This window comes from Chironomus tepperi, unplaced genomic scaffold (genome assembly GCF_022539635.2).
Source record: "Chironomus tepperi strain 1889 unplaced genomic scaffold, CSIRO-AGI_Ctep_v1 contig_373, whole genome shotgun sequence".
In the NCBI taxonomy this organism is placed as follows: Eukaryota; Metazoa; Arthropoda; class Insecta; order Diptera; family Chironomidae; genus Chironomus; species Chironomus tepperi.
The window spans coordinates 454,130-475,355 of NW_027226495.1; the positions used below are offsets into that span (position 1 = coordinate 454,130).

Genomic DNA, 21,226 nt, shown 5'->3' on the forward strand with positions numbered 1-21,226 from the left:
TGTGTGCATTAATTATTAATCTATCATGAACAAAAAAATTATGATGTCGAAAAATTGACCATTAAAATTTATTCATGTTTTAATTATTGTCATGTATTGTAATAATTTGTCGAATTTTAATTAAATGTGATGAGATCAGGGATGTGGATAGAAATTGTTCAAATTGTGCTTTTTTGGTTTTTATTGTTCAAATATGAGAGCTTTTTTATGGCATACGATGTCATCAATCTGTGATTTTTTTTCTAGTGCAGTGGACACATTTTCGAGGCACAACTTGATGGTAAAAATGGTTCTTGAAGGCTGAGACCGAGACGAGACTTCCTGAGTACTTGAGTCTCGGTCTCGGTTTCGGTACCAGTCTCGTGAAATTTCCGAATTTTGCCGAATTTTCCGAACCAAAACCAAGAATTCCCGGGTCTCGAAGAATTTGTCTAGATTTCAATCGAGAAATTTTCGTGAGTAATTCCGGAATCAAAACCTGAATCATAGGCTCTAATTTAAGTACTTCTGCATATTGGAAAATTACGGACTTTAGCTGACTAAATTTCTTAAAGATCAAATTTTCAGTCCAATTTTGGAACTCACTGGAGAATAAACTAAGTGCAAAGGATAGCAGCTAACAATTCTGGTACTAGGCTAACGGACCACGATAAGTGAAAGTTTGACAATATTCACCTTTTCATCTATTTAAGAGACATTCTTGTAGAGAAGGGTCGTATTATGGATCACAATTTTGAGGGTCAAAACCCAAAAAGTAGGTTAAATTGAATAATGGAAAGCTCCTGATATACTTAATCCCGAGTAAGGCCTAAGAACTCATGAAGAAAAGCCGTTAATAGAGATAGAATGGCATTTGAAAGTGATCGATAATTTCTTTTTACTTGAATTTCTTGAGGAGGTCATGGATCACATTGATCTATGGACGACTAGCAAAGTAAGTAAGTAAATAAATACCGAATCATGCTTTTTTACCTCTAAGAACAGGAAGGATACTGAAGTGATCAACCTCTTTGAAACTTTTGTTATAGTTCTGAACATTGGTTTCAGGTAAAGGGGTTTGGGGGTTTGGTGGTCAAAAATACCATATGTAGCGTTATCATGCGACCGTACCCTTAACAATTGTTCCTAATTTCAAATTTAAACACTTTAATTGCACACTAATTTGAACTACATTTTCCCTCAATTTAAAAGAGTTTTGTCTAATTTTCAAGAGTCTCCCTTTTTCCCATTGATTACTTTTATGACACAAATGCTTAATTTTAATCCTCATAGTATACACTATCTCACAACATATTCAAACCTTAAAAAGTCATACAAAGAATAATAACTAGCAGTTACAAAAGGACAGAATGTCGATTCGTGTCATTAGTATTTTTCATGCTTTTTAATCATCATCATCATGCTTGTTAATTAAAGGAATGGAACAGCAGTAGGAGAAGTTTAATGGTGTGATAGAATGGTGTGTCGTTAAATTAATTAAAGTAGAAAGTAGAAAGAAAGAAGTTTATTAGTACTGATGAGATATCTTTTTATGAGCCATTTATTCGTCCCTTTCCGTACGGTGTAAGGACTGTAATGTGAATTTTATGGACATACATATTTTTTCTTTATCTCACTTGGGTTATATCCTATTTTTGATGAGGATGAGTGAGATTAAATTTTTTTTTGGCAGAATAAAATTATTTTAATCAATAATGTGCTGAATATGGAGGAGGTCATTTCTTAGACGGAGTATGAAGTTCAGGGCACAGATAACATGCTGATTGGAAGATGGATTGACGTCTATTTCAAGACACCTTGATGAGTCATTTGAGTGCCCTTCCACAGAAGCCACTCTCTACAGATAGCGACCCTTATACAGATGGGCCCACCCTTATACAGATGGTCGCCACCTTATACAGATGGTCCACCTATGGATGGACTATGTATGGATGTAAAGGACCCCGTAGAAAGTGCCAATCTGCACAAGAGGCCATCGACACAAAGAGGTAACCTACGAGAAGTCGATTGGTCAAAAACAAAACCCGGCTTTTCTCAATTATGGCTCAATAAGGCCTCATTTTGGACATTAAAAGTCCTGACTCTCTAAGTCCTGCCAACTCAGAAATTCAACCTTCTAAAATTGTTTTACATACCCAAAAGGAAGTCCTTCAATATTCAATTTACTCCAATATTCCATTAATAGTAAATTATATTCTAGTACATTTCTGGATATGCTATTTATAAAATAAAATACAAAATTTAATTTATTTGTTGAAAATCATTGAATAAAATTGTAAAAAGAAAATAGAGGAAATTGAAAAATGCAATGAAGCAAAATGTGATTTTTCTGTAAATTTCTTTCCTTTCTCTGAGGCAATAAAAGGTAAATATGATGTGTAGTTCAGAAGCATACACAGATTTCTTCTTTGTATACTGAAGAAGTGGAAAAAATTTCTAGTATCAAGAAGAATAATACAAGAAGTGATTGATGGAAATTTAATGAAATTGTCACATTGATAGGAGAAGGCATTCACGATTTTCCGGTCTTGTTATATTTGTCGGAGGGCGACATAACTTTAAACTGGCTTTAAAGATGTATACATATTCATACACCTACCAATGTAAGCATGAGTTTACTAAGAGCCATTAAAATGGTTAAATATCAAAAACTAATCCAATAATGACATCCGTTGTGTTCTTACCGGGTTCTTACTAAAGTACCCATTTGGTTTGACTCTAGCTGTTAAATTTTGAATAGTTAATATCAGTTAATCGATCAGAAATTCGACTCCAAGTCAATTTAAATCTAACTAGGTGTCGAGCTCGGTTTCACTCCCAAATGACAAGTCGGTGTTACTCTGACATGGTACCGGATTGAAAGTTGCCGAGTTTAAACCGTCATGTCGGCCTGGGTCTGGATTTTGAATTGATTTCCGATAAGTGCTATTCAAGATTGAAGAAGGGCTTAGTTGAGCTTAACAATTAAAAGACTTAATTTAATTTTAGTGAAACCGAAATCATCTGTCACTAATGTCTTGCGCCTTCAAAAATACACCCTAACAGACAAAGAGACCGGTTTTAAAGTCCAAATTGTTTTTTTGTACCAAGAAACCATGCTCTTTGCCTGTTAGCGAACTGTGATAATTGCAAGTGATGGACAACTCAAATTTTGACAAAGCTTGCCCCTTTTTTGTTAATTTTGCAATACATTTTGTACACTGTTGACTCTCACATTTTGCTACTTTCTCGACACTTTTTTGCCACTTGTCACTAAGTTGTCCACCTTCCGGATAGCTGTTTCAAGCAAAGAGCGAAGCCGAATGGTTGTTAGTTGTCTTTAATTGCGAGCTACAATTTGCTGACCGTCTTTAGCTGACTATAGCCGTTTATAGCCCACTAAACGCAACCTCAAACTCTTGTTTTGAGCAAAAAACCCATGATTTAAACGTTTCCTTTTTCATACAACACAATTTAATATTTACAACAACAATATTTCACATTTCATTCCATTCATTCATTTCTATCTTGATAACTATCATGTTGCCGTCATAAAAAACAACATACAAGAAAAAACATCGAACAAATCAAACTTTTTTTTCATATATATTTATAAATCCCATTCAATTGATTCCGCATCTAACAAACAACAGGAACTTAGTAGATGTGGAGAAAAAAAAAAACAATTCAAATCGTTTTGCACGTAAATGCTTTTTTTCACCTGACAAAATCAAGTAGTAAAAGTGATTTATTGATCTGCCTTCGCTATTGATTCTCCTGCCTTTTTTGTTGAAGTAGGGCAAGTTGTTCTGACTGTATTTTTACTTAACTGTATGCATTACATACATTTGAAACAAGGTTGATGGTTCAATTGAAGGAGGTAAAGCATTTTTACATAAATTTATAGGCTTTCCATGTGCCATTTCAAATAGACATTGGGTATAATAGCTTTACTAGCACATTTATTTACGATAATATTTTCAAGCATTAAGTTGATGGGAATTGCTATAAAAATTTATTAAGCTATGCATGTTTTGACATTCTTTTTTGAGCATGAAACTGTCAAAAATACTTTAATTTTTTTGTATAAATAAATAAAGTTGTTTCCTGCAAATTATAGCTTATTTAGCAGGTTGCTAAAAATACAATGAACATTTTATGACATAAGAGTATTATGCTTAATTAAATAAAGCTATTGTCTGACAACTTATTGATTTTCCATTTGAATACATATTGGATAATTTTTAATTTAGTTCCTTTTAGTGTTTGGTTGGGGATGTTTTCATGGTGAAGGAAGTGATAAATAATTTCAAATTGTCTAATATTACTCAAAAATACACTAATGAATTAATCTGATAAGCTCACGGCATAGAAATGTACCGAAAAATCCGTTTCCTGATCTACATGAATCTGGTTAAGAGCTCTGGATTAAAGCCAGAGTCAATCAGATTCGCAGGTAGGATTTTTGGTAATTTCAGTGTCTTATGCTCTTTTGAGAACTTGATTTAGTAGTAAAAAAAGCTCACATCTGTCAATAGAGCCATAATTCATCATTAGGCCTCCATAACTCTGGCCTGAGACCGGATTGATCGAGTTTGGCTAAAAACCAAAGTCTGGAGTCTAATTTTGACTATTTGGCACTAAGCCTTATGTCTTTCAAGGAACTTGATTAAGTATTCAATTCCAAAAAGCACAAATCTGTTAATTAATCCAAATCCGACACTAGACATCTATGACTCTGGCCTGAGTCGGATTGATCAAATTTGACCTTAAGCTAAAGTCACACAGAGTCTGGAGTCAGATTTTGGTCATTTTAATGCCTGGTCAACTTTTTTGAACCCAAATGATTAATCTCTGAAATTTGGTATCAGCTCAACTTTAATCTGTCAACAGGATTCAGTAATTCCGTATAGCACAAATCGGACAGACAATAAATCCTGATCAGGCTGAGACTCGGATTATCTGATCAAAATTGACGCAAAGTTAGAGTAATGATGTCTGGAGTGGGATTCTCAGCCAATTCTTTACCATGAGCCTTCGGGATAGCTTGATTTAGCACTTTGAATAGCACAAATCGGTTAATTGATTCAAAATTGAGCATCAGGCTGGCATGATTCCTGAACTCTGGCATTGATTCCTGACTTGAACTGAATTGAAGTCACGTCGGCTTCGAATCTAATTTTTGATCGATTGACTTTTTCTTTAAATCCCCAAATCTGTTTTAAGTCAATATCCCACAGATCCCCCACACTAAAAACTCCAAAAAAATCAATAAACACTTAGTGAATTAACTTTTAATACCTGATAAAGTGATAAAAGAAGTAGTAATTGAAAAAAAAGCTTCGAGACACAAAAATGTGGTCACTGAAAGACAAAGATTTCAAAATCCATTACATTACAGCAGCAGCATCATTATTGGCTTTTTTTGTATTAAGGTGGGTGAAAAAAAAATATAAACCAGCAAAGAGGAAACGTGACATAAATTTTAAGGAGAAAAAATTAGGAATTTTGTGTGCTGATACAAAAAAAATTATCAACAGTGGATTGTGTTTGTGATATAATTGGCTTAGGCTGTAATTTTTTGTTGTTGTTGTCAAAGTATATTGATGATGTTGTTTTATGTGAGATTAAGGTTTGGAATAGTGAGAAGCAGAGATTGAGTTGACTTGAATTTTACTTGGAGTCGAGTCTATTTAAGCTGAATTTTTCACACAAAAAATTTGAGTCAAATTCGAGTTTTTTGTCGTGATGACTGTTTTTGTCCGTATGGACGTTTTGCTTTCCCCAACTCTGCACGCTGCATGACCCAGGGTATATCAATGCAACGTACCTAGCCACAATTTGTGTGTCGCGAATCATACAAACCGAGTTGGTGTGACTAGAACAGCGAAAAAACATCCGAATTTAAGAATCTTCCCGAAAAGCACAAGTCTATTAATCGATCTTAAAGCCGACATCAGACTAGCATGACTATGGCTTGGTGTCAGATTTGGTTTAAATCAGGCATCATGCCACTCTGGCCTGGTGTCGGATTTATGATCGATTAGTCGATTTTATACTATTCGGGGATATAGAGGAGTTATCCTTTATATCAGCTACAAGTTGAACATCATTAGTAGCTGATCCTAATGATTATTGATAAATAAAAGCACATGAAGCGGGAAGAATGGGTCAGAGAACAATGGCTTCTTATCCATCATCCCTCATTTCATAATGATCATTATTTTACTTTAAAAATTCAATAAAACATCAAAAATCTTCACAAAAATGTTAATCCAACCACAGCCACAACAATCTATGACATAGTGGACAACCTGTGTGCCGGGACACATTTGTGCAACGTGGCACATTGGTGCATCGCAACTCAACAGTGTATCGCACCGCAAAAAACCTTAATTGTGTCACGAAAAGGGCTAAAATATCCCGTAACACAAAAAAGTTTGCCTTACCAAAGATTCAATCTATTCAACCCTGAAAACCTCCTCCCTAATAACTCCTTAAAAAAGTGAAACTCCATTTCTATTTTTTATCAATAAGAAACAGTAAAAGAAAGAAAATACAAAAAAAAAATAAGTAATTTGCTTTGATTGCAGAATTTTTATTCGTGGTAAGAGCTACAAAAAATCTACACGTTGCGATGGTAAGGTTGTTGTGATAACAGGCGGAAATTCGGGTATAGGAAAGGAAACTGCCATCGAGTTAGCAGCACGGTACGAAGAATTATGCTTAAAAAATAGATAACAAAGTGCTGATTGTGAGGAAGAATAAAAAAAATTAATCTAATTATAATGTTTAAGGGGGGCAAAGGTGTACATCGCGTGCCGATCATTGGAACGAGGCGAAGAGGCCTGCAGAGAGATAATTCAAAAATCTGGCAATTCTAATGTTTTTGTAAGGATTTTAGATCTCGCTTCATTTGCTTCGATTCGGAAATTTGCTGATAGGTAAGTTATTTCATGGTAATTAAGGATGAATTGGAATTTATTCATGCTTTTCATTTACATAATGCTCAATTGAGAGGATTATGCTGGGCTCTTGAACATTTAGAACTCGCCAAGTTGTCCTGCCGGTACCTAATAGCCATAGCAACTGATTTCGACTCATTTTTACGTCAAATCAGGTCTTATGCTGATTATACAGCAAATCAGGAACCAAACCTCCCCTCAAAGCCTTACCTTACTCCTAAACATTCCCTTAATCACCCCCCAACCCCCCTCAAAACATTCTCTCTAATAGCTATATTTCCCATCCACAGCTTTCAAAATGAAGAGAGACAACTTGATATTCTTATCAATAATGCTGGTGTCATGGTAACAATTTGTTTGAAAACAAAAAAAAAGTACTTTTTATCGGATAATTTACACACTTTGCATAACTTTTAGGCGATACCATTTTGTAGAACGGAAGATGGACTTGAAATGCAAATGGGTGTTAATCATATGGGGCATTTTCTGTTAACAAATTTACTTCTGCCTATGTTGAAGGTGGGTATCGATGAAAATTATGAAGTGGGGCTCAAAGGATTAGAAGTTTTATTGACTAGAGTACCTGAACAGACAAGAATCATGGTCATGATTATGCTTATTGAATTGATATTACTCAATTATGCTTAGCAGCCATAGAGCTTGTTCTCAAGAGTTGAGTAAGCTGAGATGCTGGTCTGCATGCTCAAATAGTACATTTAATTAGATCAAGTGATCACTTAAGGGCATGCTCATTGCCTCATATCGTATATTACTACTTGCTTACTTCACTGGCTGTACAGATCAAATGTGATCCATGGCCTCCCTTAGACGGCACCTGAAGCTGGTTCTATTGCTGGCTACCGCTTGCCAATTTCCGATTCCAGTTCTTTGGCCTGTTCTCAGAGTATATTGATAAAGTATATTCAGGAATTCCCTCATTTAGGTGACAATGCTCATAATCTGTTAGGGGTAATGTATAAATAACTCCAAAGTCACACAGCGAAGAACTAATCAAAATTGCCGTCAAAGGCCAAGGGTTAGACATTACAGTGGTACAGTACTGTACTTACTGTACTTACTGTATTTCTTGCAAAAGGCCGACTTGACTCTGACCTAAAGCTGGGTTTCATTGAATTTGATCTGAGCCCAGAGTCACGTTGGGCTGCGACCAGATTTTCACTCATTTCTAGGCATTGTGCCTTAAGAATACTCTAATAGAATACTCCTCTATACCAACAGGCATCAAAACCAAGCCGCATCATAAACGTCTCAAGCATGGTCCATCGTTGGGGTAAAATCAAAACAGATGACTTCAACAGCGACAAGTCATACTCAAATGTTTATTGCTATGCGAACAGTAAATTGGCAAATATCCTATTCACACGTGAACTCGCAAAGCGTCTTAAGGATACAAAAGTAACAGCAAATTCTCTTCATCCAGGCGTCATAAATACAGAACTCTCACGACATACAGGCGAAATATCATTTTTCTTCTCAAAATATTTCATTAAGCCTGTTATGTATATCTTTAATAAGACACCAAAGCAAGGCGCTCAAACGACAATTTATGCAGGTAAAATTTTCACCTTTTTTGTGCTATGTCTTGCTACATAGTCTCTCTATTTTTCAGCTCTTGATCCCGATCTTGAGAACGTGAGCGGACAATATTTTTCGTAAGTGTCGCTTTATGTCGTTATTATGTTGATTTATTGCATGCTGTCCATTGCTTTTAATTGAGTGTCCTTAATTGATCATTATTCTTTCCAGTGAATGTGGTTACGAGAAAGTATACGATCAAGGCTTAGACGATGACATGGCTAAATGGCTATGGAACATAAGTGAAAAATGGACAAAACTCAACTTGAAATCAGAGTAGATTATAATCGTCATAGCATTTAACAGTAATACTTTTATCAGCTTTATTGTATGTCATTCATTTCCAGCAATAAGCATTGAGAAAATAAAAAAAAATCATTTTGTGTTGCTAGAAATGCAATTAAATTTATATCCTATGACACTTGCCTTTTATATTGTTTGAAAACAACTTTTATGCTGCTGTTTTGTATCTGTACTGTATATGTGAAATACGAAAAAAAAATCTAGGAGCATTAAAATTGCTGCTGGATGCTCAAACACTTACTTCAATTAAATTATTTTAGCCAGTTATCTATTTCAGGATTATTGTGTCAGATATGAAAGTGTAATTTAAAGTTATTGGAGTTTTTATGTGACTTTAGTTTTAGGGGAAAACTTTAATTACTAAGTGTGTTGTCTGGACAGAGTGGAATCTGGGAAATCGAGCAATTTATAGACAAATGTGCAAGTGCGAGACTAAGGTCTCTGTGGCCGAATGATTTGGCAACAGACCTTATTTCTGTGTCACTCTTTTGGGAGGAAGTGGGTTTGATTCCTACAAGAGGACGATTTTTCAATCATCATGTATATTGCTGTCCATATGACGAGAATTCGCACTATGCTTACGACATTACACTAAGGTTTTTAATTCAGGGATTGATACTTGATTTTGTAAACTGCACAACATATTCGGTAGGACACTATTATGTCTATAGGGCGATTGTAATGGTTATGCTGTAGTGAAATAGCATGTTGTAAGCTGTGGAAGAGAAACAGCTTATTGTCAAGTTTTTCAATGGTTTAATAAGCTTTAGCATTTTTCCAGTTCAGTAATTTATTGCTTAGCCATCAGGCAGTCATTGTTTAGCTATCAACAAGTCATTAGCCAGTCAATGTCTAGTTATGGCTCAGTTTGATTTGATCATTATCAAGTTATTGTACTAGCTAGTTATATATACCGACTATCAATGATCGAAAACTTTTAGATTCATCAAGGTTAGTAAGCACAGCTCCCTCATCCCTACACAGTACATACGGCTATATGTTGACTCTGTTTTTAGAAGCTGTCTTTCGAAGCCTTCGGTTTAAATCAAGTTCGAATCAATCCAATCAAAAAGCGTAATTCTAATATTCTGTCTATGCTTTCTCGCTATCGGGATCGGGACCAGAATTTAGAAAAAGCATAATTTTGTCGGATTTAAATCGAATCTGCCACTAAGTTAGAGTCATACCGACCTCGTGCCGGAATTTTAGCCAATCAACCGTCTTGTGATTTTCTGATGTATTTCATTTATGACTCTTATAATAACAGATTTATACAAACTTTTTTTTCCCATCAGTCGCTGTTTACCGTACTTTTCTTCCAATACTTCAAGATATTGCAATTTAAAAAAAGGAAAAACTGTTGACATGAAAAATGCTACGAAAAGTGAGCAAGACACAAAAAGAAAAATAGAAAGTCTGAAAATCATTTTGCTTTTCTCATTCTTTGAGTTTTTTTCCGTATTTCGTTGCTTAAATGTAAAAAAGTTGAACTAGAATGGAAGTGACAGAGAGTTATTTTTATAAAAAGAGCATTTTTGGAATCTATGCTGTTGGGGAAATCTGATTTTTTTTTTGTAGATTCCTGTACGACTTTCGATTTTAAATGTGGAAAGGTTATCCGAAAGGTGCATGTGGTAGAAAAGTCAAATATTGTGGCCCTAAGTTGGCTGAATTCGTTGAAATCTAGCTTCATGCTAAACTCACGCTGGCCTGGGGTCACAATTTTTGCCTTTTTTACACCGTGTGACTTTCAAGCTAGTTTAATATGCATCAAATTGGTTCAGTTACATTAGGTATGCTGATTAGATAGATTTGTAGAGTAAATCTGTGCCAAGCATATTAGGAAGTTGGTCATTAAGGTGACAAATAGCCTATTGAACAAGATATAGCTTTGACATCCAGGCTCATAAAGCATGAATGAAAGAAATTCCTGTGTTTTGAAAGCATTAAGTCAATGAAGACCCAAATTCACAATCCTAGAATTGGCAAGACCTCATATTTTTTGGATTATGTGCCATTTAGAAGATATGATGTAGGTTATAATGAGATATCCAACATCCGGAAGTCATAAGGTAAATTAATTGTCGAAAATCTGGTCAAAAACTTGTCTGACTCTGAACCAAGATCAGATTCGATAAAATTCCCCCTTAAGCTAGACTCAAGTCTTTATGAGACAACTATTTGATCGAGAAATAAGATTTAGGGTCAACCAGAGACATGAAAATCAAGATTAACTCCAAAGATCTTCTAAAAAACTAGCGCATTGGTCTGATTTGGGCCTGATAAGTTTAAAAGAGCTAGGGACAGTTTAAGAACACTCCAACAGCATCCACCAGAAGATTGCAATGAATCTCTAGATTGACTAAAATGTAAAGGACACTTTTGAGAATGTTTTTATTGTTTTTTTATTTCAAAATACTTTTTTTGTTTCATTTTCTTTAAATGGATTTCTATATAATACTACAATAAAAAGAAACTTAAGGATGAGGATGATGACAAAAAAGGAATAGGAGCATTGCAAAGGACATGTCTAACTCTTAAGGAATGTACATACACATCAAGCAATCACAAATAATAACAAAAATAGTAAAAAGTTATAATAGAAAATATGTCTTCGTTTTCAATTTCATTGGAACCAAACTGCAATCGTTTGTTGTTACCATTGTGCATTATGTGTGTGTAAGAATAGAAAGCAATCTGCTTCATGTCAACATTATCCATCTAGAAAAACTATAAGGATATGTGTGGAAAATGACTTTTTTTTTTCCTCGAGAGACTTTTTTTTATGGATAAGAAAATTGCAGCAGCAGTTATGAGACTCTCATGGCAGGCAAAAAAAATGGAAAATTGTTTCGATCTTTTATATTTTGTCGTCTTCAACGACTCCTGTGGTGATGGAAAATAATGAAAAAAGATATAAACACATTGTTGATGTCACGCCGTTTATTGTAAATGTAAATTGCAATTTTACACAACTTTAATATTAATCTTACTTCAGTGCTTTCGATATTTTATATTAGAAGAGCAATCGTATTGTTGGATGTTGCATATTGGATGGGAAATTTTGATTCATTTATGTTCTTTTTTAAGTTTTAAAGCTCGAAGGACAGATAAATTTATCAACAAAGTAAGTATGGTGTAGTCAATTCCCCTTATTAACCCTTAGGAATGAGATAAGAAGAAACTCTAGGAAATACTTAGGATTTAGCCAGGGGTATTATCTGATAAATTAATTTCAGGATTGTAAAGAAACAAAAATTTGACCGGCTATTTAATTGTAGATGCGGTTTTGAACGTTTTATAAGGTACAGTCACAAAATGCAGCCTAGTGCATCTAAAACGTTAAGAAACCTGCGACTTTTGCAAATCCAGCATAGAAGCTGCTCAATGGCATCTTACGGTACTCATGGAGTGAGCATCACTAGGGTGATAATAACTTTACCAAGGTAGCTCTTTTAGCTCGTTTAGTCCCTTAGTCGACTCCATACAAAAACCATGTCAACTTCGAGCCGCTCTTAGCCGAATCCTACCTTGGACCAAAACAAGCATGGTACTCAATGAGCAATCTTACTTGACACTAATTTATCACGGCAACTAGCGGAACTCTTAGGCTCGTTAGAATGGAAGGAAGCTATACATCAAGCATTCGACTCGGTATTGACAATTGGCAGGCGGAAGTTGGTTCGATAGAGCCAGTTTTAAGCGACATCTGAGCTCCCTATAGCCTGAAAAAGTTGATCTGTCCGGCCAGCGAAGTAAGTTAGTAAGTAGCGGAACTCTAGCGAATACATTGTGTTGTTGACTGAGATTTCTAGATTTCCATAAATCATGCAACCTTGTAGTTACATCACTAAACATCGAATATCTAACAATCATCTCTAATTCCTCCTTATACAAAGTATACATCCTTGAATCCTTTTTAAATGAGTTTTTTCTAAATTTCCATCAAAAACTATTTTTCAATTTATTTCAACTTATAAAACAACATTTACAAAAGTTTCAAAGGAAAAAAAGAGAGCATTACATCTTTAACAATTTCTGAGCTTTCAACTCATTGAAGTTTCAGTTGCTATGACATTAAAATGTAACAATTTTCAATACAATTGTATACAATGTTAAAACACAAGTTAAATTAGAGTTTTCTAGAAAATATTTCTTGAATTTTAATAAGATTTGTTTGAAAATTGAAGTTTTGTGACTTTAAGTTTTTGATTCTTTTGTGCTTTTGTAGCTTTTTGATGGTTTTTAAATGGGATATTTTGTTGAAAATATTAGTAATATTAGAGCTGAAAATTGCAAGGATTTTGAATTCTGTGCTGACTTTTAATTCAAAATTCTGAGTAGTTTTGGAAGGACAAAAACTAGTTAATGGTAATTTAGAGTCTAATTGATGCCTAAATCTAAAAAATTCAAATTTTCTTTACTCGAGTTTGAAGTTCGGAAGGTCAAAATTCAAATCTTAATTATTTCGATATCAAGGATATGACAAAGTCAAGGCTCACAACAAGAAATTGTGAAAATTGTTAAAGTTTGCACTGAGCATTGACTTTGCTAGCCAAACAGATCAATTGTGATCCATTTCTCCCCTCTGATGGCACATTAAGCTGGCTGTATCGTTGATTTCCTCTGTCAATTTCCAATATGAAGAACAATACTGTCTCTATCAATAGCCTCCTTCTAAGAGTTCTTCAGCCAACGACCTGATCCAAACTTTATTCCTTAAAATTCACATCCAATTTCCTACAAGAAACTAACATTTAAATTCAAAAAAACTTCAAATTCAATTCAATTTCTTCCCAAAACTTCTCAAATTAATTCTCCAAAAAAAAAAACATTCCTTCCACAAACTTAAAAATGTTGATTAAATTTGCATTTCTTTTATCTTCTTTGGGGCCGTTCCCTTATTACGTTCGCTTTTAAGGGGGTGAGGGGAGTCTAGGATTTTGTAACAGCCTTAACCACAAAATTTTTTGGACATTTTGTAACAAGGGGGAGGGAGGGTCTAGAAATTCGTATATTTGCGTAACGTAATTAGTGAACAGCCCCTTTAGTTCTTCTATAGTTTTTTTCAGACACAAAACTTTATCCTGAGACAATTCTCTAATTAAAATTCAACCATAAACACAAGAGATGCAACAACAGCCGTATTAAAGTTTAAGGTTTATAACCTCAATTGTGTATAAATTTGTCACATGCACATGACACATTGAAGCACTAAAACTTTCAGTTTTAGACAAGCGAGCAGTAAGAGGGGGAAAAAAATGAAGATCAAAGCAGCCGAAAATGTTTTTAATAAGAAAACACTCGAATAACAAACCCGAGTGGCACATGGTGTCTGTGTGGAATTGAAGGTTTGGTTGTAAAACTTTGAAATTGCAGTTTTAATGCATCAGTGTACATTGATAGACTTGCTGCTCACTAGAGTTTCACGGAGTCTCAATTTCGACAAATTTTTAAATCCAAAACCGAGACCGGAACCAAATCCGAGACTACAAATTGATTCTTCGAAGCTGCAGTCTCAACATCCCTTACATCCTACCTTCAAGCAACCACACACATCACCATCATATACAGTTTAGGATCAACTATTATCTACAACCATAAGAAGAAAAGTTATTGTCATCTTCACAAGCCATAAATACATCACATGCAGACACACTCTTATTGCATGAGTAATAGACTTAAGTGTTTGTCATAGCATAGACGTTCATTTGCAATAAATTTCCACATCGTCAAATTTATGATGAAAAACATTTTCTACGCGCGACATGGATGAGAGGATGAATAGTTTGAGGTAGTATTTGGGTAGTATGATGTTTTAAGAAGCAAGGAACTGACTTTAGTGATTGATGAGTTGAAAATAACATTTTGGAAGATGGTTAAGGAAGCGGTTGAGGCAAGAAAAGTCATTTGAGTGCTAATCTTCAAGTTTAACTGCCTAAACTATAGCTGAATAACGGCATGCACTACGGTGATCTGTCAACTTTGTCTGACGTTCCAGCCATTATGCAATTGCTGCTTTTTTGGTGTCTTACATGATTTGTCAATTGATGATGATTAGTTCCTTTTGATCCACTGTGAATTACCGGACGTTAATAAAGCAGCTGAACTGCTTTAGGTTCCTGGTATGTCTGACCTGTCATCGACTCTACACTTTAATAATGTCATTTAATCCAAGTATATTCTATAATTACAATATCTATCTAAGGGATTTTTAACTTATTACGTAACGCAAAACACCAACTTTCTGATAGTCATCTCCCCTATGTATCAAGTTTAGGTGTAATCAAGGCGTAACAATATCTCAAAACCACCCTCTTCTCTCCTCACAAGAGAGTAATAAGTCACTAAGGATAAAGAAACATTTGGAAATTACGTTAATCTTAGAGAGTGGGGAGAGGGCGACTAGGGTTTCCAAAAACAGGAATTCCGGGGAACGGGAATAGGAATTCCCGTGAAATTTGGGGAATCGGGTACGGCAACGGGAATTCTGGAAACCCTAGATGCCGACCATAAAAATTTTAAAAAGAGGCTGTTGATAGAGACAGTGAAGCATTTGATATTGGTAATTGACAAAGTATACCCAGTGATAGAGTCAGTTTTAGAGGCCAACAGATGGATTGCAGATGGACTGTACAGTTAGCGGGGCAATAAATTAAGTTACGTAACTTCCGAATGTGTCCCAAAAACTGTAAAATTTCCATCATTATCATCATAACTAAAACAAATTCAAACTAAAACGGAATTAACAAATCAGCAAGTCAGTACGTCACTTAACTACTTTAATAACAATATTAATAATTAATAGTCATGCATTAAATCTTATGAATAGCTAAAACTAAAAAATTTCACCGCATATAAAAGTGAAAAAGTCAATAACAATGTCTCATTTTACAATTAATCACTTTCATAGGAAGTAACAAGCATGAAACGAACATTATTCATTGTAACTTTTATCATTACTGTTCACAATCTTAACTGTGCTAAAATTACTATTGAGCAGATGCAACAGGCAACGGAACCTGTACGTATGGTTTGCATACAGAAATCGAAAGTTAGTCAGGATGCATTGGAGAGTATGAGAGCTGGTAAATTAGGTGATGGAAAGGAACTAAAGTGCTATATAAGTTGTGTACTGGAGATGATGAATATGGTATGTAGAAGGGATTGAAGACCGAGTGACATAGATGAGGAAAGCGATGGCAAGGGGGCATTTAAGGCTGCAATAAACCCGATCGGCACATATTCAAAGATTACAAAAAGGCTGCGGCTTGGTTGCCACCTCGTCGCGGTTAGTGGAATCATTTCAATATGTGCCGATCGGGAAAGCAGCAATCGATGTGGCCATATAGAAGTGACTCCTTGGCAGAGCTCCGTGCCATAGCCTTCCTCACTTGTGTTACTCGGGAAGTCAACTCAAACTTTGTTTGAAGTCAAGTAGTGCCTTGTCGACTTTATCATACATCAGCTTTGATAACCAGTAGATGCTTAAAACATCATTCTTAATTTCCGTACCCATCAACTGTATACTTAGTCATTAAAAATCCTCAACTCTCTCTCTTCACTTCCATCAACAGGTTAAAAAAGGAAAGATGAATGTCGATTCTGTTATTAAGAATATTGACACATTGATGCCTGACGAGCTGAGGGAGGACACAAAACGTGCTGTTAGCGTCTGTAAAGATTTTGGTGCTGGAAATAAGGATTATTGTGATGCAGCTTATACTATTTTAAAGTGTTTCTTTAAGGAAAATCCTAATTTCTTCTTTCCGTGAAATAAAGTGATGAAAAATAGGTTTGGTGCGTTTTGATTGGGGTTTATAGGAACTAGGGTCAGAGAACAAGGGAATGACGGTCATAGGTTCGGAAGCGTCCCTAGGTCCGGGTTGCGAAAATGTCAATTAGATGTCAAAATTGAATTTGTACAAGCTCGTGATTTTAAGTAGGAAAGTAAGTAAGTAAAGGTCGGTTACCGAGACCGAAGCCAAGATCGAGACTGAAACCAAGATAAAGATAGGTCCCGACAATGCCAAAAAATTTGTTGATGGCAGAGACGTGACTTACATCCTTACTTACTTACTTACTTGACGAAACCGCACGAGGGTCTTTTGCCGCATTTAGAGTTCGTCGAGAGCTGGATCAGTCTTTAGCTAACTTCTACCAATTTCTAGTTCCCAGCACTCTGGAATTGTTGCTCACACAGTAATTAAGCTCCCTGGTCTACCTTGAGATCTCGTTCAATCAAGAAAGTCACCAGTTCTTTCTATATTTTGTATTACAGGGACATTCGTGATAACCTACCCGATATGTCCTACTCTACCTTACTCGAGATATCCCGCTCTACCCTATCCTACACGGATAAGCAGGGTTCTGCAGAAATATTTTAATGTACCCCACATATCCGACTGCTCCTTCAGCTCAACGATACCTAGGATAAAGTGGATGGGAGTAAGCCAGAATAGTCCTACTAATCCATGTAGGGTAGGGTAGAGTATGACATACTGGGTATGTTAAGAAAGTCCTAGCTCTACAACAAGCTACAACCCACAAAAAAATTGCAAAAAATCCAATAATTCTTAAAAATATTAAAGCTTCTATCCTTTCAAAAAACAAGCCATCATTTATCATCTGACTCCACACCAGGAACAACTAAAACACAACAAGATCCCGTTGACAACAATATCATTAAATGAATTGACATTGAAAATTGACATTAAAAAGCTTTTCTACGTTCAAGGAAATGAAAAAGTCTTCATCTCTACTCTTGTGTCTTGTGTCTTGTGTCTATTGAGTGATGGTAATTTCCGCTCAATTCATTTGACATTATCTGATGACATTTGATCTCATCATTGTCACAATGACTTAATATGAATGAATTGCTTGTATGGAACTTAATGCTATGACTGTTGATAGCTATACAATAAGAAAGAAAAAAAAATCTTAAATTATTGTCGTGTTTATTGTATTACACATATTTATTACTTCCGATGCGGCTGGAGATTTTATGGGGGGTTTGTGTGAAAAATGGTAGTCTGTTGGGGGTGGCTTGGAGTGTTTGGAAATAAATCTTAAGTTTGTGGATTTTTTCAGGCTTATTTGATTTTTACTAAAAATTTTGGATTTTTTTTCTGAGGTCCAATACAACCTTTAGTGGACAAAAAGGCTATATTACCTGTTGATCACAAATTAATGATCAACTCGAACGTATTTTTGTCCACTTTGGAACAACAAGCACTAGAATTGAGTGCACATGAAATGAGCACTGGATAGAGAATGGAGGTTTAAGTGTGGGTTGCGTCATGCTCGCTATCAACTCCCTGGTTGCTCATTGGTAGGATGATGTGACCGGATATTGTACGATGTGGGTTCGACTCCCACAAAATCGGACAATTCACAATTGATCTATACGGCCAATGAAATAAGTAAGTAAATAAGGCAATCAACTCTAACCTACACAATCACATTCCAAATTGAACCATTTCAAACCCTTTCTGACTGCATCAATTTTATTTGCTGATATGCCAATTTACTCTAAAAAAAAGCAATCGATTGATACTCATTGCATGAAAATTGAAGATACAGAAAATTGTCTATGCTTTATTTATTTATGCAAATTTCATTCAAATATTCCTCCGTCAATGTGACACAGACAGAGACTATCTTAAGAAAACAAAAAACAAGCATCTGTCGTATGTGGAAGTACTTATGTTGCCCTTTGTGTATCATTTAATAAGAAAGTTAAATTACCATATCGATATGCTGAAATGTGAATTGAGAATAGTCAACAAACTAATTTGCTTAATTGCGGATGTCTCCCATGCCTTTTGAGATTTTCATCGATTGAATTTTAAAGTCTATGCCTGTATGTATACCTGTTAATTATAATTGTGGGCTGAAAATTCTATTAGATACAGAAAAACTGTCTATGAAGCCATAGAATTTATGTTTTTTGGGATTTTCAACTAATTGCATTGAATTTTGATTAAATTTTCACACAACATCGAAAATCCACTTCCAATTTGTACCACAAATACACAATTTAAATTTAATCTCTGAATTGTGTGGAACATGGAATTATCCGATGTATGACCACATTTATTTATGCTCTTTCATGTATGTGCCATTTTGAGGATATTTTTAGTAATTTATTAAATTGCATTTTTGTGTTTATAATGAACTTTGGGTAAAATTACATTCTAGAAATTTTATTTACGATGTAATTATAAATTTTGCACTATGACTTGTGTTCCTTGACGATCAAGTACATGTGATACAATTATGGTTATTTGCATAAGTTGATTGAAATAGAAGACGTATGAAATAAGGTGTAGAATGAGGTATTTTATAGTGTATGCAAATCACATTAATAATACTTATGGTGGATTGGATGTATGCTTCAGACTATCGCCATTTCAAATATTGACCGTTATTATTTGAATGAAAAAACGGGGATAAAAACTATGTTTTTAAAAAATAAATGACCGTTGAAATTTTTTAAAATCAAAAAATACGTTACAAACAAAAAATCAATATTTAATCAAATTCTGATGCATGTATCTGTTTTCTTTCAAATGAGCAATGATATTAATGATCATTTAAGTCTTAATTCCATGGATTTTCATGAAAATAATTGATAATTTTTAAAAATTATTTTTCGTTGTTCACATATTTATTAACGGTAAAATATTTTTTGAATTTTCGCATACAATTTCGAATCCTTCGAAATCAATGTCGAATCCTTTCGAAATGAAATGGCGCTAGTCTGGTATGCTTGTATGCTGCATAATTTCTGAGTCTATTCTATAAGTGCAGTGTTATTTAAAGTCAGTCGCTTGGTAGACAGTGTCAAGTGGATTGATAGACACTGTCAAGCGAACGCCGCTAGTCTTCTCGGTCTTGTCCGTTCTGTCAGCCTTCTCGGTCTTGTCCGTTCTTCTCGGTCCTTCTTGTTCCTTCTCGTTCCTTCTCGGTCCTTCTCGGCCCTTCTCGGTCCTTCTCGGTTCTTCTCGGTCCTTCTCGGCCCTTCTTGGCCCTTCTCGGTCCTTCTTTGTCTTGTCGGTCCTTCTTTGTCTTATCGGTCTTGCTCGGTCTTGTCGGTCTTGACGGTCTTGACGGTCTTGACGGTCTTGACGGTCTTGACGGTCTTGACGGTCTTGACGGTCTTGACGGTCTTGACGGTCTTGACGGTCTTCTTGCCGGTTGGTTTTCTTGGTGTTCTTGGTCTTCTTGGTGTTCTTGGTCTTCTTGGTGTTCTTGGTCTTCTTGGTGTTCTTGGTGTTCTCGGTTTCAGTCTCAGTCTCGGTAATTCATCAAAATTGAAACTTGATATTAGTTGCCAATGCCACAAAATCAATAGACGCTGTCAAGTCACCTTCAAATCACAAATCATGAAGCCATTTTTAAAGCTCAGCCCCAATAGGTATTCACCTTCTAAATACCAAGAATATTTATTACATTCGTTATTCAAACTTAAAAATCCTTGATTCCTCATACATCACTATTAATGCCTCTTCAATACCAAAAAATATAATTTTTATTCCTCTTTTCAATACCTAAATGTAGAAATATTACATCTCATGCATAAATTCATTTCCTTAAAAGTTTTAGTATTTCACACAAAAGAGAAAGGAACAAGAACAAGAATAATTTTTTGCTCTACTTGTCTATGTATGTTTGCCTGCTGTTTGCTAACTTGTTGTTTAACTATGAAATTTAATCTAGCAAAGTGCTTGAATGGAAAAATATACATTTATAAATAGAGTTAGAGGAAGCAAGCGAGAGAAAAATTTTTTTTAAATAAGTCAAATGAATGTAATTTGAATTATTGCCAATGGTGCTATGTTATGTACACACATATGAAACTATAAAGTGTATAAAATTGGAGAAAATTTTAAGGCACATTCATGATTGCATGTTCATAAGAGAAACTTTGACGTAATAAATTTGAAATTATTAAAGCACAACATTCCCGAGCAGCATAGCTTTGGCTGATTGTTCTGGTATTGGGACGGTACGATAAAGGTACACCATAATATGATTCACCGGTACACCTGGTATGACAAAGTGTGCCATTGAATTCCTGTATCGTATCAAAGGTACATCGATGGTACGGTATAGTGGTTCGATGGTACGACAGTGATACACCAATGATATGGTGTTGATGCAACAATCTCGTACTATTTTTCGGTACCACTGATGTACCTATACTGTCCCATTGAGCGACCACTATCGTACCATCGAATTACTATACCGTTCGTGCACCATTGAAATGATACAGGCATCCCACTTTGTTTTACCAGGTAAACCACTGCACCGTATCATACCGTACTGTACCATATCATGCCGCACTGTACCATATCATGTCCTACTGTACCATATCATGC

General features: G+C 35.2%; 1 protein-coding gene across 1 annotated transcript; it reads left to right on the top strand.

Moving 5' to 3' along the window:
• The first annotated feature begins 5,285 nt into the window (after positions 1-5,285).
• On the top strand, positions 5,286-16,618 carry LOC139095670 (retinol dehydrogenase 12-like). The gene is made up of 7 exons (XM_070647107.1): positions 5,286-5,414; positions 6,573-6,689; positions 6,777-6,923; positions 7,235-7,289; positions 7,362-7,463; positions 15,757-15,996; positions 16,421-16,618. The coding sequence occupies exons 1-7, from the start codon at positions 5,335-5,337 to the stop codon at positions 16,616-16,618; spliced, it is 939 nt and encodes a 312-aa protein (XP_070503208.1). The 5' UTR covers positions 5,286-5,334.
• The last annotated feature ends 4,608 nt before the right edge of the window (positions 16,619-21,226 follow it).